The following is a 16,791-nucleotide window of genomic DNA, read 5'->3' on the forward strand; positions in this document are numbered from 1 at the left end:
TGTTATTTTACAACTGAATTTTTAGATTTTGTAAAAATTTTATGTATTTTAATTTAATTCATGTGTCTTTAAATAGCCTTAAAAAAAAAGAAATATTTTGAAAATTAAATCATGTAAAGTAAATGCCAATCTAAATATCTGGTGAAATTTTCAAGTATCTACGACTTAAAATTTTTGAAAAATAACAAAATATATTGAAAATTGTTTGAGGATAAATCGTTATCGTTACGCAATTTCGTAAAAATTTAAAATTCAAACGCTCATAACATTTTTTCCTATAATGACGCTTCGAATTTTTTCATCGCTATTTTAAGGGAAACTTGGTGTCGATTTTTTCAACCTTAGATATTAATACAAACAATTTTATGAATTTTCAACTACAAAACTACTTGCAAATTTTTGCGATTTTGATATATTTCGAGAAAATTTGAACTTTAAACGATTGAAAAAAAAATGTGAATAACGATTTTTATTTTTTTTTTAACTACAATAAGAACATCTTATAAGAAACCTTGTATACTACATTTTCAAGTTTTTTTGGGAGCATAAAATTTCGTTTTTGAGTTACAACTATATAAAAAAATCGATTTTGTCGAATACTGGTTTTGCGTAAAAATTCCTGTTTTTTTGTCATTTTTTTGTTTTTCTCGATTTTTTTGAAAAATGTTGGAAAATTCTTACTTTTGACCTCTATAATGCACCAAGGATATTTAATTTTCCATCGGAAACCATCTCTGAAGTTTGAAGTCGAAGCATTTTCGACAAGTTATGCTGTACAGTGTACACACACACAAACACATTATAAAATCAATATATTGGTCATTTTGTTCAGAATCTAAAAAAATTTAAAACAGTATAATTTTTGACAGTTATATGTTTATTTTTTTCACTAGAAAATTGAAATTATCCGAAATATGTATAAAAGACAACGATGAAAAATATTTTTATTTTTATTTTTTAAACTTATTGAAGTCATTAGGTATACACTACATCATTTATTCGCATTTCTTAAAGCCAAATATATTTATTTTTATTTTTTCTTTCTTTTTTTTTTGAAAATAAAATAGTCTAATATCTGAGGTTATTAGCCTTGTGTACATGTTACATTAATAAATAAAATTAAAAAATACAAGTTTTAACATTTGAATACTTATAAATCATGTATACAAATTGGTTAAAGATTGTTTATAATATTTATTTTTGTAAAAAAATAAGATTTGTATATAATTTTCTTTGTAGATCTTGTGAATTCAAAATTTACCAGTGTATATCTGTGGTGTGCGGTCAGGGAAAACGAGGTGCGCCGCATGCTATCTCAAAAAGTAAGAAAAATAAATTTATTTAATTCATTATATCAATAAGCAATATAGGTTTTTTATTTTAGATATAATAGGAATACTCATCAATCTTCAGTAATTATACTTCATTATATAAATTATAATCTTATAGTAATTAGTAAAAAAATTAATAAATTAAGATCATATTGGTATGCAATTTATTAACAGAAGCGCTTCGGATTCTGATTACTTGACTTTTTTAATATTTTATTGATAAAAACAAAAACAGATTCAGATTTGTATAATAAAGTTACCAATAAGTTTATAAAAAAAGATAGATGAATGGATTTTTTTTTTTTTAATAGGGAAATAATTATTATACATTATAAAAAAACTTTTTTTATTTACCTAAATAATTAATAATTTACCTTTATAAGTAATGGTTTTTTTTTTTTGGCGTTTACTCAGTTTCCAATGCTTCCGAACACCGCTGATGTGTATTCAATACAATTTCTTCACTACCCAGGCATATTTTCAATGGTGCAGTTTAAAATAATATCTTTTACTATCTTATTGCAACACATGATAAAATCGGAAACTGTATTACTTATACTTCATTTTTCATAAAATATTATTTACAAACATTTTCAAGTTAATCTCTTAGAGTATATAAAATTCTTTATAATTGTACTAAAATCAATTTAAAGTAATTAAATAAAAATGTATGTTTATTTACATGGGTAATAATTATAGCATAAATCATGTTACTTATTTTCACAAAAATTAATTAAAGTAATTTAAAAAACAAATGATTAAATATCTTAAAATGTACAGCTAAATTAATATCTTAACTAATTTTATATTTTCAGTTAACATAATTACAAAAATGCATGACACGAATATTAAATGTACTATTTTACTATGTAAATAATACATAGTAAAATATAGACTAGTATATGCCTACAGAGTACAGATATTGACTAAAACAAAAATATTATTAATTGTACAGCTTATCAAGAGTTAATAGTAAAAAACATATAATTTTAAACAATCAAACATTGTTTTTTAGGAAATTTAATTTTCTGAATTAAAATAAATTAACAATATAAGTGATACGTATTAAAATATATTTAAGAAAATATAATGTATTATGTATTAAATAGAAAAATTAAGTATAAAATTTGAATGATATTGTTCATATATTAGTTGCTACTGAAATAATAAAACTAAGTGCTTAGAGAACATAGATCAGCTTAGAATAAATTACTATTCTACTAAAACAGTCTTTAAAAAATAATTTAATCAATGATATAACAAAATTATTGTCATTGAGGAAGAAAATTAAATATTTTAGTAATTCAAGATATCTATACAAGATGTAAACTATTACACAATAATACAATGATACAATATACAACATAGATTACATACATTATTGTATAAACATTACAATAAATCACAAATGAGCATGAGGAATCAGCCCATTCATACGGCAAACAACTTCTTGGCGTACATTTTCTAAAGTCTGATAAATTGTACGAAAAGTTGGACGCGAGTCAGGCTTTCGACTCCAGCATTGTTTCATGAGCTCGTATGCTAATTTTGGAGTATTTTCAGGACAATTCATAACATTTCCATCTTTGATGAATTTGACAACTTCTTCGTGTGTCATGCCATAATATGGCTGAAGAGCAAAAGAAAATATTTCCCAAAGACACACACCAAATGCCCAGACATCTGATTCAACTGTATACTTGTTATATAGAATACTTTCTAAAGGCATCCATCTAACAGGTATAGCATCATGTTCATCACCTTTGTAATAGTCTTGTAAATACATCTTTTGTGAAAGCCCAAAATCAGCTATTTTTACTGTCATTGTATCATCAATCAAACAATTTCTGGTCGCTAAATCTCTGTGCACAAATTTTCTGTCAGATAGGTAAACCATACCAGAAGCAATCTGCTGAGCTATTTTCAACATATCCAAATTTGTAAGATTTAAATCACGAAAAACATCACCCCTAGCTTCAGCTGAATGTACGATATAATTGCTTGGTGCACATGAACGAAGAAATTCATTTAAGTCGCCACGACCCATGTATTCAAAAAGTAAACACATTGGTTTACCTAAAGCACAAACTCCCAATAACTTAACAATATTAGGATGATCAAATTCTGACAATAAGCAAGCTTCTCGTTCAAAATCGACTTGAAGGTCATTGGAAGCTTCATCCTTTAACATTTTCACAGCAACCAATGTAAATTCTTCGTCTTTCAACAGACCTGGTGCTTTAGCCTAAACATTATAAAAGATACATTTAACCAAAATTCAAATGCATTTTATTTTATTTTTCTCACTTGAAATACACGCCCAAATGCTCCTTGACCCAAGTCTTTTACATATATTATATTATTTCTAGGAAATTCAAGTTTTTCTAATTTTGGGTTTGAACACATTCCATATTGATGGTATGCAGAATTACTTGGTAATTTATCTAAATCTATATCAACTTCCTAAAATCAATAGTGTGTAATTTTATTAAAAATTTAATAATATAACAGTATGATTGAGTATTATATAAAATATAATTATATATTTACTCTAGTTTGTGTAGATCTGTATGAAGTTTTATTTGACAACAACTTGTTGCACAACACTAAGATTATAATTGATATTAAAAGTATCAGAACTCCAACAATCACAAGAAATATATGTAGATGTGTTGTTGATGTTTGATCAATGAACATTTCAACATGGTTTAAAATCATTGTAATAATATTTATAGCCGTATCATTATTAATGATATCAAGTTTTGGTTCCACTAATTCAGTTTCATTTTTATCTATAACCATAAGTTTAAGTAAATAAAATGATAAAGATAACAACACTTGTTTTATTTTGTGGCCACACAATAATTAAGGTCTTACCACAAAGAGGTACATCACATTTTTGCCATCTCACTTCAGGATCCATAGTATAACACCATGGAGAAGATACTTCACCTCCAGCATTTCGGCAATAATTTTCAGAATTTTGAACTTCTGGAAACACATTAATTGGTGGTCTTACAAATTCATGTGGAACCTTTGAATCCCATCGTTGACATGGCAAACCCGATTTAGTGACATTGATGTATCCTTGATAGAAACGACCATTGCCACGAATGCAATCAACTAAAAAAAAAAAAAAAAATGTTTAACTGAATACTTTGAATATAGTTAAATATATAATTATTTGATGAAATTATACAGAAAAAAAATGTACAAATTTGAATAATTTAAAGTATATATAAAAACGATAAAATAGATACATTAATTTATCATACCCACAATTGTTATTGCTGTCTTATTAATGCATTACATACCCAAAGTTCAACAATTCCAATTTTGTGTTAGCTTAAATGTTAGCATGAATTGGCCTATTATAAAACTCAATGTTAAAAACATTATCCGGTTTGTCTTTTAACACTTTAATTTTTAAGGAAATTATAAACTTTTTTAAATATTAATACTTCACATATTATTTTACTTGCTTAAAAATTAAAATATGTAAAACTCCAATAAGAAAACACATTAACCTATGTTTATGATTTGATGTGTGTTCTTATCTTTAAATTTTATACAAGGTTATTTCATTTAAATATTTAAACTTGGCTTACAAAATTGAATTTTCTGAATGTATAATATGGTATGGTACGTATTAGTAAGACAGAGACAACAAATTGGGGCACAACATTCTATAATGGGATTGAAAATAGTGATTTTCTGGCTTTGTCTAATACATACACACAGAAATAGGAATTTTATTGTGTTCTAAATACAATATATCAATTAATTTAATAAGTATTGAATACAGATTTAAATTTTCATTTAAACTAACTTGAAATTGACTTTCACATATTTGGTTTTGAAAATTTTTCATATTTTAATTCTTAAAGAAGTAAAAATCAAAAATATTGAAGTCAACCTCAATACTTTACTACAAACTCAGATCAGTTACCAGAGAATTCTTATCGCTTCACTAGATCAATTAGTATGACAGAAATACATAATGTCAAAATTCCTAAGTTACACATATGTTAAACTAAAACCAATAATTATAACACCACTTCTAACCCCATTAAGTATATCTATTTTAGTTTATTTAACTTATATTAATTTGTAATATTAAATATATAAATAATATAAGAAACCTTCTTAAAACAATTCCTTAACACATAAATAATATCTAATAACATTAACAAAATTCTTGATAAAAAAAAAATACATTTTTAATATAAATACAAAGTATTATAATTGTGTATTATATTATCACCATAAATTGAAAAAAATTAAAACGTTTAAAATTGCAAGCATCTTTAGCTAAGTGCTTTAATATTATATTTTGAAAATTATTCAAAAATATAATTTATAAAAGTAAATTTTCATGTTTTGTTGATTATTATGAAAAGTATGGGGAATTCACTGTTTTTAAAAAACTATCCTCATTGTACCAAAGATGTTATTTGCTATCTATAAACTAAAAGTTAAATCATTTTTCTCCTTCAAAACATGATGAAAACAAATACAAAAACAAAAAAATTTTGATTGTAGAAATAATACATTAATAACACTCTAGAATCTAATTGTAGATAATTTTTATCTTAATGCAAATGAAATAAAAAAAATAATAAATAATTATATATTCTTTTAATATAAGACATAATACTTACTAGTTATTTCATCTTGTTTTAATTCTGTGAGCATGGCATGTGAACATACAGGCTTACCATTCTGTGAGTAATGTGGTAAGTTCTCACAAATTGGTAAAGAAAAATGTCCTTTAGATTTATAAAAAATTCCCCTTTGTTTATTTGCTTCAATCAAAGCCCATTCTTTATAGCAAAACAATTCTCGTACTGCTATGCAATCTTCATAACAAAGTGGAAAATAAGATTTATCTTGTTGGCAATGAGGAAATGCATATAAACATAGAAGTTTCTAAAAAACAAAAATGAAGAAAATAATATAAATCTAAAATAATCAAAAAACTTTAAGCAAAAAAGTACTTCAGCTGCTGGTCTACATGTTTTTGAAAAACTAGGTAACATTTCTTCCCATAATCCAGTAGTGATTATTTCATTTTGTTCACTTCCTTCATTTTTCAAAGTGTTGTTAAACCATATAAGAATTGAAGCATTTAAATATTTTCTACATATCTTCCCATTGTACTGAGCACAATATCCATCAGGAGAATCTAAAATAGTACCTCAAATCATGAGTTTATTTAAAATACTTATATACCTAATGCTTGGATGGTGTACCATTTTAAATAAAAAAAAAATATGTCTATTAATTTTATATTTTGATGCGGTCACATTACTTTACTTATTTAAAGCTCATTAGCTTATGTTTATTAGGTAGTATAGTTATAACCAGAAAAAAGAATTGAATAAAATTATAATATCATGATAAGTATTTATAGATTAGTATTAATCTAGAATTACTGGACTATACTTTTATTATAAAAGAATCAATTTTTTTTTAAATTATATTCAGTTTATGAATGTATAATACACCTAAATAAACATTTAATTGGGAATAATTATTATTAACCCGCCATGAGTCGCATCACGGTCTTTTAGACCGTGAGTTTATTATTTTACTTATAAATCATTGTGAGTAATTTACTTTATTTCATGCATTTGATTACCTTCAATGTACACGTTGACCTATTTTTTAAAACTATTTAGAACAGTCTATTATTGTTCATCGAATTTATAGCTATTTGTAAAGTCCGTAATCTGTCAAAAAGGCTGTGTGCGACTAAACTCGGTATCAATTTTGTTACGCATTATTTTCGTCGGCATACAATTTTAAATGGAAAAACCAACAAAAACAATATATCTAGTCACTTACCTCTTATCTCTTCGAACCTAGCAATATTTTGGTTTATTTTCGCCGACAGTCGACTTGGTGGGAGAAATAGACCTCAAAACCGCGCGGCCATTTATTTTCATTTTAATCTTAAGTATAATAGTTCATTAATACCAATTTTTATTGTAAAATATAATAAATAAATAAAATATAATTTTTGTAAATTATTAATAAATGCATTTGTATGTAAAATGTTAAAAAAAATATGAGATCTAAGTGAACGGTCAAAAAGACCTTGTGCGACCACATGTGTTACATACAATGGTGCGACTCATGGCGGGTTAAGGTTTATAAAACTTACAATATTTGTATTTTACAAATATATTATATTATATTATTTAAAAATAATCTAGGAAAAAAATCCAGTATAAAAGCTTATATACTTTTTTAATGATAATTAAGATCAAATTTTAATACTATAAAAACCGAACAAAATGTATCTTAAAAATAATCAAAAATATAACTCAATAATAATCTTAAAAATATACCCATATTTTTTATATAGGTAGACAAACGAAAAGAAAATTTTAGTATAATTTTTGAAATTTTTAACACTTCTTAATCATAATTAAACTACAAAATAAAACAAAAACAAAATACCAAACTTAGGCACACACAATATTTTATTAAATTTAATGTGCCCAACGCATTATTACCTAAATTTATATTCAGTTTTTTTAAACATTTTTTACAATTTCCAGACAACTATTCAATTTTATAATAGTATATGCCAAAGTATATGCATTTCAAAAAACATAATTATATTTGAAGTATTTTTCGCTAAAATTAAACCATATTTCTCATGCAATTAAGATATTGTCAGGGTACTGTTTGTTTTTTCTCTTTGGCTCACACACAACATAACAAATTTATGTTCAACAGAACCAATCTTGTTGCATTACTTATTACTTTTGTTATTAGAATTAATTTAACTATTATCAAACATAAATGTAAGAATATTGTCTGAAGCACTTTGGACAGGCTTTTATTGATATTTTAATTTTAAAGTGAGTTAACTATGTTAAGTATTGCAATTTTTAAATTCCTATAAGTTTATTTTGAAATTAAAATACCTATTAGCCTACCTTACCAATGCATTTATTAGACTTCTAGTTAAATGTGATTTTTTTTTTTTATCATTATTCAATAATAAAGAATTATCACTATCTTACTAATCAAATCTTTGAGTTGGAATAAAATATATTTTTTTTCAATTCATCTTTGATTTTAACAAATATTATTCATTTAATAACTGTTTGTGTTGATAAAATGCATTGAATATCGATTAAAGGATTGTAATGGATACTTACTGACTTGGGTCGATTGCTTGACGAGTAATACTGACAACACGAACAATAATGATGTCCGTTTAATGAAATCCATTGGTTATTCTGTATTGTTTTGTAACTGCATGTCATTTATAAATCGTCGAATATCGCCATCTTGAACGCGTTTGCGTTTGCGTGCTATACGAACAGCCAGTCGTGGCCCGAAACAATTTGACTCTCGTCCAGGTTTCGCGATTGATTTATGCCCGGCGGTTCGTTAAATCGGTTCGCGCCGTCGACACCGCCATAATTATGCCGACATTTGTCGACCGTCGTCGGACCATCGTCAACTACGCCAAATCAACCGTACAACAATAACGCCGAAATCTGGCCGATGAACGGACGACTGTCGTTAAAAAAACGATTACTCAGTATTAATAAAATGTATACTCGCCGTGTAAGTACAACTATAATGTTACAATGGATTTAAACGCACAAGCCTAATTATAAAATAATAACAACAACAATAATAATAATAATAATAATTGATAAAACACGGTCGTGCGAAGTCGGTCGATATTGATAAGCGTACGTATTCTGTGATACGGCGAAGTGATATTGTGTAATTATCGATTCTGCGTCCTGCGATACAACTACTGTCAGAGTGAATCGACGAAGCAATGATTATCATGACATATTTTGTCGTGATGATAATAGTATACGTTTTCTCCGGTTAGCGGAAAACTACACAATCCGATGACGCTCCGTCCCCGCACCGGCAGTGACCTTTCGTGCCTTCGTTGTTTCGTCGTCTACCTCTACTAGGACCGTCACCGTTGTGGAGGTTCAATGGAAACATTAATTGAAATAAACGTTTCGATGTTTGTGGGGTATGAGGAAACATTTCCGCTTAAGAAATTTTAAGAAAAGCTTACATTTAAAATGTAAATTTAATAATATGATAATAATATACAACTAGCAAACAAATCTACACGTCCAAATCCTTCCACTGATAATATAAAACGTGAAATAATAATTTTGTTTGATCTATAGAAAATTATATATTAAGTAAAAAATGAATTTAAAAAAATAATGTTCTCAAAGTAAACATTTTGAATACCTACCTCTTTAACCGTTTATTCTAAATACGTGTTCCGAATATAAGTATACAATAAAAGTATTCTTTACAAGGCTTAACATTTTCCTTTATATTTTATAAATATCTCTATAGAATAAAGAAATGTAGAAATGTATAACACATACATATTATATAAAATATAAATATTTTCTTGGTAAAAGAGTTGAATAAAAAGACTTACAAAAAGTTTTTTCATGAACTGCGTGAACAAACTCAACAAACGCGTGCAATTTATTGCTTACAATTATTTTAAAAATGTATAAGTCGTAGGTAATATACAAAACTAGAAAGTTTTCTGTTGCTGCTTAATAGGTTTTCTCGTTTTAAATTCAATAAAACATAATATACTATGTACAAATAACAATTCTAATAAGCGAAGGAGACAAACAATTTTTAACGTTAAACAATAAATATTGTCAAATGAACTGTGAATATATATAATGTCTTATCCGACTTATCGATATTTTTAATTACGGTAATATCAACTTATGAGAGGACATTGCGTCATATTTTAAATTTAAGTACATACAATTAATAAAACTAATTTGATTTGAAAATGTTATCTATATTATTAAACTCTGAACAGTAATAATAGCCGATTTCTGCAGCCACAAAACATATCCTACAATATAAAAAAAATACTGATTATTAGCGCTCAAAACTCAGAAGTCATAATAATTGTTAAATATGGATAAAAAATGTTAAATATACAAAACAAATTATTCAAAATTCCAAAAAAAAAATCTTATGTTATTATAATAAATAGGTACCTAGCTACCTAATATGTAAAAACCATTAATTTAAGAATAATCTAATTAGCTGTTGTACTAACTATTTAATTTAGACATCTTGTTGAAATGAAAATAATACAAATAGCTAATGTTAAAATATAGTTATTATAGTCAAAATGTCAAAAAAAGTAAAACAGTATCTCACTAACTTTACAAAATAATGTGCTTGTATAGTTGTACCTATTAAATAAGCACAATGCCTTAAATAAACTTAAATACATAGGTAGGTACGCCAGACAGAGCTATCAGGACCGTTCAACCGGATACGGCGAACCGATTAATAATCGCCATTCGTAATTCGTTATAAGTTATAACTCATAAATCGTAATAATGTGATCCGATTATAATGACTAATAATATTGAGATCGATGAAACTCGAATACTTCCGACGTTAAATTTATGATAGTAGGTAATATTAGCAATATAACATGATCATATTATTTATACGTATATGTATGCATAATCAAAATTATGATATAATCAATATAGTATAAACAATAAATTATAATTTATTTTCACAGAATGTCAGAATATAATATAATAATTTTCATATTTTACAATTACAATATTATATTAAATGCAGAGCTTTCAAAATAAAACTGCTCAAGAACACAACTTAATAAAGTCACAGTCAGCACAATGATCAATAGGTAGTCAATTTTTTTATGATCGAAGATCTTCATATAATCACATACCCCCCAATTTCAACTATAAATCTTGACAGACTAACTTGTCAGAGTGTCAGATGATTGTCTGATTATATTGTTGAATAATTTTTAATATTTGAAAGTAATAGCATTTCTACAGGGAATTTCTGAAACTAAAATTCATGTAATAGAAAATTAAATTAATTTTTATGGGTATACAGAGTAATCATAATTCATTTTATATCACATTCAATTTACTTATTATGTTCATTTATATAATTTTTTCTCAATAAAAATTAAAAATATATAATATTATAATTATACATATATATTTAAAGTAATAATATATCTCGTAATATATGTATATTTTTAACACACTCAATATTATATGATTACCTATAATAGTATATAATAATTATAATCATCATATTATTATATTATTCATCATATTGTAAAATCTATAGTATAGTAAGTTATGTCGTTATGTGAATTGGAAAAATAAATAAATATTTTTGTAATAAATTGGACAAAATAAATATATAATTGACTTTATTATTTGAATATGCCTATAATTAATTTATATACCTAATATGATTATTATAAAATTGGTAATACATTAATACACCTAAACACAAATATATTATATATTATATTCTGTGATGATCTGATTACATTATAATTTTAGTTTTTTTCCTATGCTATTTTTCCATACTAGGTATATAATATTTCAAAATGTTTTATAATATGATTCAAACGATTTGCTTTGTTGTATATTATTTTAAAGCTGTGCATTTTTAAGAATATACCTTGCAAAATATAATAAAATAATACCTATAATACCAAATGTATATTTTATGTGTCAATTTAAAGTAGCAGCCTAAAGTACCTAATCCCTAACCCCTTGGACCACCCCTCCAATACGGCCTTGATAATACGTATTAGGTATATTAAATTGTGATTTGATGAAATATAGCAGGGGTGGCCAAACCGCGTCTCGTGAGCCGCGTCATAGACTTTTGTGGCTCGCATCTTATCGTAACATTTTTAGAAAAAAAATTTTTAATATGAATTCATGTATTATATAATAATATGACATTTTTTATTTATTTTTTTTTCATTTTGGTTCTTCCATATTTATTAATAATTAATATATTTGGTGGCTCACGAGTCTCTTCTCAGTGGCCACCCTTGGTATATAGGTACATAATATGTATAATATTATATTACTGAAAACGCACTCCTTAACTTATCCATCTTGAATGTTGAAATCAGAAATTCTACAGTACGTTAATACCTATGTATAATATATGTATATATTATACAAAAATAATAAAACTATATTTTTATGTAACAGAGTAGAGATTCCTAAAGCTATAGTATTTTATTTTACAAGCATATTATATTTTCCTCTTAAGTCTTAATATGAGTTAGAACAATTTTATTAAATAATTTTAGTTTTAGTTGCGATAAATTCACATTCCGAATTTTTGAATAAGTGTACTTGTACCAGTTGTACCTACCCATAAATAATTGTCATGTTATACATATGATATTATCATTAATAATAGCATAAAGAATAGAGATAAAAATGTAAAATGTACATAGTCGTACCTATAGGTATTTAATAAAAAATTATTTATAATAAATATTTATTACAATGGTAAGAAATATCAGACAAATACCTACACAATTATATCATTATATAATATATTTAGTTAGTTATTAGTTTATTACCTACCTGAATAATTAATATTTTTTCTATACTGTTTTGTTTTAATGTTTTAGTGTAAATGTATAATATCATACTATTATCTACATGCAACATGCAATAGATTATTTTTTGGAAAAGTTGAACTAATTTTATAAATTCGGTCCTATGAAAAGTGTTAAGCATGTTTTGTAGGTACCTACCTACCTACTTTAAACGCTCGTACGCCGTTTGCTTCACACGGTTCGAGAACCAATGACATAGGAACATACCTAGGATAATACTATAATAGTCTGTATTATAATTTATAAAGTAATGATGCAGTATAATGATATATAATACACCTATTACACGTATAGTAACATTATATTTTGAACACTGGGTCCTTGTCATCTAATCCCGTGCCTATAAGATAAAAATATTGAATTAATACTATACATTTTTTATGAGAATAGTAATGACGGATAGAATTATAATATATGAATAGAAAACCTTTTAGTCGAAAACTGTGATCCTAATTTACATTTTAACTCGTTTTAAAATTAGGCAGGTATAGGTATACATTTATAAAGCCACTACAGATATACCTATCGTACGTACCTATATCATATTTTATTTTATATGTACCTATATACATTTAATGCCGAAAAAATGATAATAATATTGTTATCACAGCATCGCATCCGTCAATCAGCATTACACAATTGCGAATACCTACGTAACACTGACAAGGGTAGGTTTTTTTCTTTAAATATTTTTTTTCCATAGTCCTTTTTCTTGGTGGTCGTTTGCGTTATGAACGTGGGCGAACAGCGTTTAATTGATCTACATAAAATTACCACATGAATATTATGATGATATTATACCGTGTGAGACGTAAAATCGGTCGGAGAGGTGAACAAAAGTTTCAGTCTAGTACACGTGGTAAAATTTAATGTTTTTAATTTAATTTTTTTTGGTGTGACAACCCCCCCCCCCACGCCCCCTCTAGGGACAGCCCTGTGTGTATGAAAATACAGTTGTAAAACGCCTACATGTATTTTCGTTATTTTATTTTGTCAACTGTAGTGGAAATATTATACTTAAATATTTTTGTTCAGTCATACTTTAAAATGTAATATACTCGAGTAGGTATATTTCAATTATACAAATATGATAACAATGTGTTTTTCGTTTAACGATTTTCCTTTATAATATCATTCTCTAAGTTTTTGAACCAATTTTAACACATTTAGTAAAACTTCGCGTCGTGAGTAAAATAATAATAAAAAAAATTAACAAAATAGTTTATTTTCTAATATTTAAATTTAATAAAAGTCATATTTTGACGTTCACAATCGGAAGACAGCCGTTGTCACAAATATACCGCGTTGCATACGTCCATCAGTGTATCGACCAGATCATACCGTGTTCTTATACCAGGTAAAGGACCCGGGGCACTTGTCCAACGTGCACGCGCTACTGAGTGGTGAAATTGACGGAACAGAACGGCCGGAAGTCGGACTTCTTGCGGTTGCTTGCGAAAAGCGACGACGGCCGAGTCAGCGTCGGGGAACCGTTCACCAGCCCTCCGCCCGACGATCTGCTGTCGGAGCCGACTGATTGGCCGCCGTCGTCGATCGTAGATCCGGACGAGAACGCGCAGCGCACGTTCACCCGCGTCCAGATACTCCAGGACCTCGTGCGCGAACTGATGCCGACGAAGAAGACGGGCACGGCAGGACGGGATACTGAAGACGCGGCACCGGTGAAATTGACGTCCGGCGGGCCGAACAGCCGAAAGCGATGACGATGACGTGCGCGTGTTCGCCCGCCAACTCTATAAACTCATTTTTCCGATGTAGCAGTCGATCAACGCCTCTTGCTTGACGGCCTCTTTTCGGACCTCGGTGAGTTCGGTCTGTACTTCGAGCTTTCGCGCTTTGGCCCGACAATCGTTGGCGATTTTTTTGTTGCTGGCCACGACGATGGCCGCCACGACGGCGTCGTACCGTTCGACGAGCCTCACGTTCTCGCAGTCGGCCCGCTCCACCTCGGACCTCAGCCACTGGAGCGCGCACATCATCTTTTTCTGTTGCATCGCCGCGTCGTCGAGGTCGTCGTCGTCCGACGCCGGTGCCGCGTCTTCCGCATCCGGTCCCGCCGCGCCCGTCTTCGCCCGCAGCACCTTGATCACGTGTCCGTCGCCGTGTTTCAAGTACTCGTCGTACTGAAACGTCGGCATCAGTTCGCGCACGTGATCCTGAAGTATCTGGGCGCGGGTGATCATTCGCTGGGCGTTGGTCCGGTACCGGAGCATCAGGGCTACCTGTTCCTTGGCCAGAGCGTCGCACAGTTTTTGCGTCCGCTCGTCGAACACGGCGCCGGCCGTCCGGCTGAATTTTCCCAGCCACTCGGCGGCCACGGTGCTCATCAGCGCGCCGCGGTCGCACGTCAGCGGGCCCGCGTCCGCCACGAACTTCTCCACCGGCGTCGCGCCGCTGTCGGTCCGACACAGCAGGTCGGCCAACGCTTCGCCGGGCGAGCCTTCGTCCGGAGCGTCAACGCCGCCGCCACAACTGCCGCCGGCCGCGTATCTCTGCAGCTCGCACTCGCCGTCTACGACCGACGACGGCAGCCAACCGGTCGGGTCCGACAGCAGATCGTCGGGCGGAGGGCTGGTGAACGGTTCCCGGACACCGACTCGGCCGTCGTCGCTTTTCAGCGCGTATTCGAGTAACCGCAAGTAGTGCGACTTCCGGTCGTTCGGCTCGCCGGACGTCAATTTCATCACCCAGTCGTGCACGTTGGACAAGTGTCCCGGGTCTTTTATCTGGTATAGCAACCCGGTGATCTGATCGATGCACTGTCTGTCTGCGGCGGACCACTGGTAGGTGTTCATAATGTTATTTTTGTTCGTTAAAATTTTGATACAATTTTGAATTTAAAAATGTTTGTTAAAATTTTTAGTGAACGCGTTATTTTTATATCGTGATAATACTTTGTAGGTTTGTTATACGTTTTTGCAGTGAAAATAATTTCTATGGCGACGCACAGTGGAAGATATACGAGTTCTAGCAACAAAATGTATAATTATTATAATCATAAAATCAACACAAATTAATGAATAAAATATAGTTAGATACGTAAATATAAAATTATTTAAGTACACACTTTAAGCATTGTTTAACTAATATTAATAGTATGATTATTAATACATAAAATCTAAAGATTTTAATTCAATAATTTCTTTTTCTGTCTTTTCAACTTCATTTAGGATAACCTCTGATGTATCTTTTTCGGAGATAAATTTTATAGGCCTGCAATATCGGGTCGCGAACTTCGCGACGGTATAATCGGCGTATATATATATAATAAAATTGTTGATTTTGGATATTATTTAGTGTTTAGATGATAATAACAATTATATTGTTCATGGCTGATGCGGTTTTTCATTAGTCCACCCCGAATACTATACGCAAGGAAATTATACGTATAATATGTGTATAAAATCAAATTAATAATTTATATACTAAGAGTAATAAAACGTATTATATTGCCTAGACCGTCGTACGTATATTTCGTGCAATGTTCCCTGTTCAATGTTCATTAATTCTACATAATGTAAGTATATTTTTACATATCATTACTATGGTTCGAGTAATATTTGTAATACATATTATAAACATACGAACAAAATGCGTCAACAAAATATACTGAATATCATGCTTTTAGACTAATAAAATTGACTACGCATACGGCGTACCTAATCATCAAATAGAACCTGAATTTTAATAAGTGAATAATAACGACGTATTATAAAATATTTAATCCCTTCGCTACATAATTTCAGAAAAATACCTAGATAGCTTGTATGGTTATGAACGCCTATCTGTATATTAGAGATGTGCTATCAAAAAAAAAAAAACTGATGAAGTCAAATGTAAAAAACCTGTTTGGAATCCTTATTTAAAAATTAAAATATACAAAAAGTAGCAGCCTAATATTAGTTATATTTAATTTTTACATATTATAAGCCGGTTATTGTTAAAATTACACAATGT

The 16,791-nt window shown here is 29.2% G+C and overlaps 2 protein-coding genes across 4 annotated transcripts in view; both read right to left on the reverse strand.

The window, feature by feature from the left end:
- LOC114129745 (adenylate kinase isoenzyme 1) overlaps positions 1-16,791 on the reverse strand; it is a 227,591-nt gene that overhangs the window by 68,880 nt on the left and 141,920 nt on the right. The gene's annotated exons all lie outside the window — the stretch shown is intronic.
- Positions 1,619-9,053, reverse strand: LOC114129716 (tyrosine-protein kinase transmembrane receptor Ror2). Its single transcript, XM_027994532.2, has 7 exons — positions 8,507-9,053; positions 6,329-6,516; positions 5,993-6,260; positions 4,209-4,454; positions 3,882-4,123; positions 3,639-3,794; positions 1,619-3,576 (listed from the first exon to the last, which is right to left on the reverse strand). Exons 1-7 carry the CDS (start codon positions 8,577-8,579, stop codon positions 2,734-2,736), a joined length of 2,016 nt encoding a protein of 671 aa, XP_027850333.1. The 5' UTR covers positions 8,580-9,053; the 3' UTR covers positions 1,619-2,733.

Source organism: Aphis gossypii, chromosome X, assembly GCF_020184175.1.
Source record: "Aphis gossypii isolate Hap1 chromosome X, ASM2018417v2, whole genome shotgun sequence".
NCBI classification, from domain to species: domain Eukaryota; kingdom Metazoa; phylum Arthropoda; class Insecta; order Hemiptera; family Aphididae; genus Aphis; species Aphis gossypii.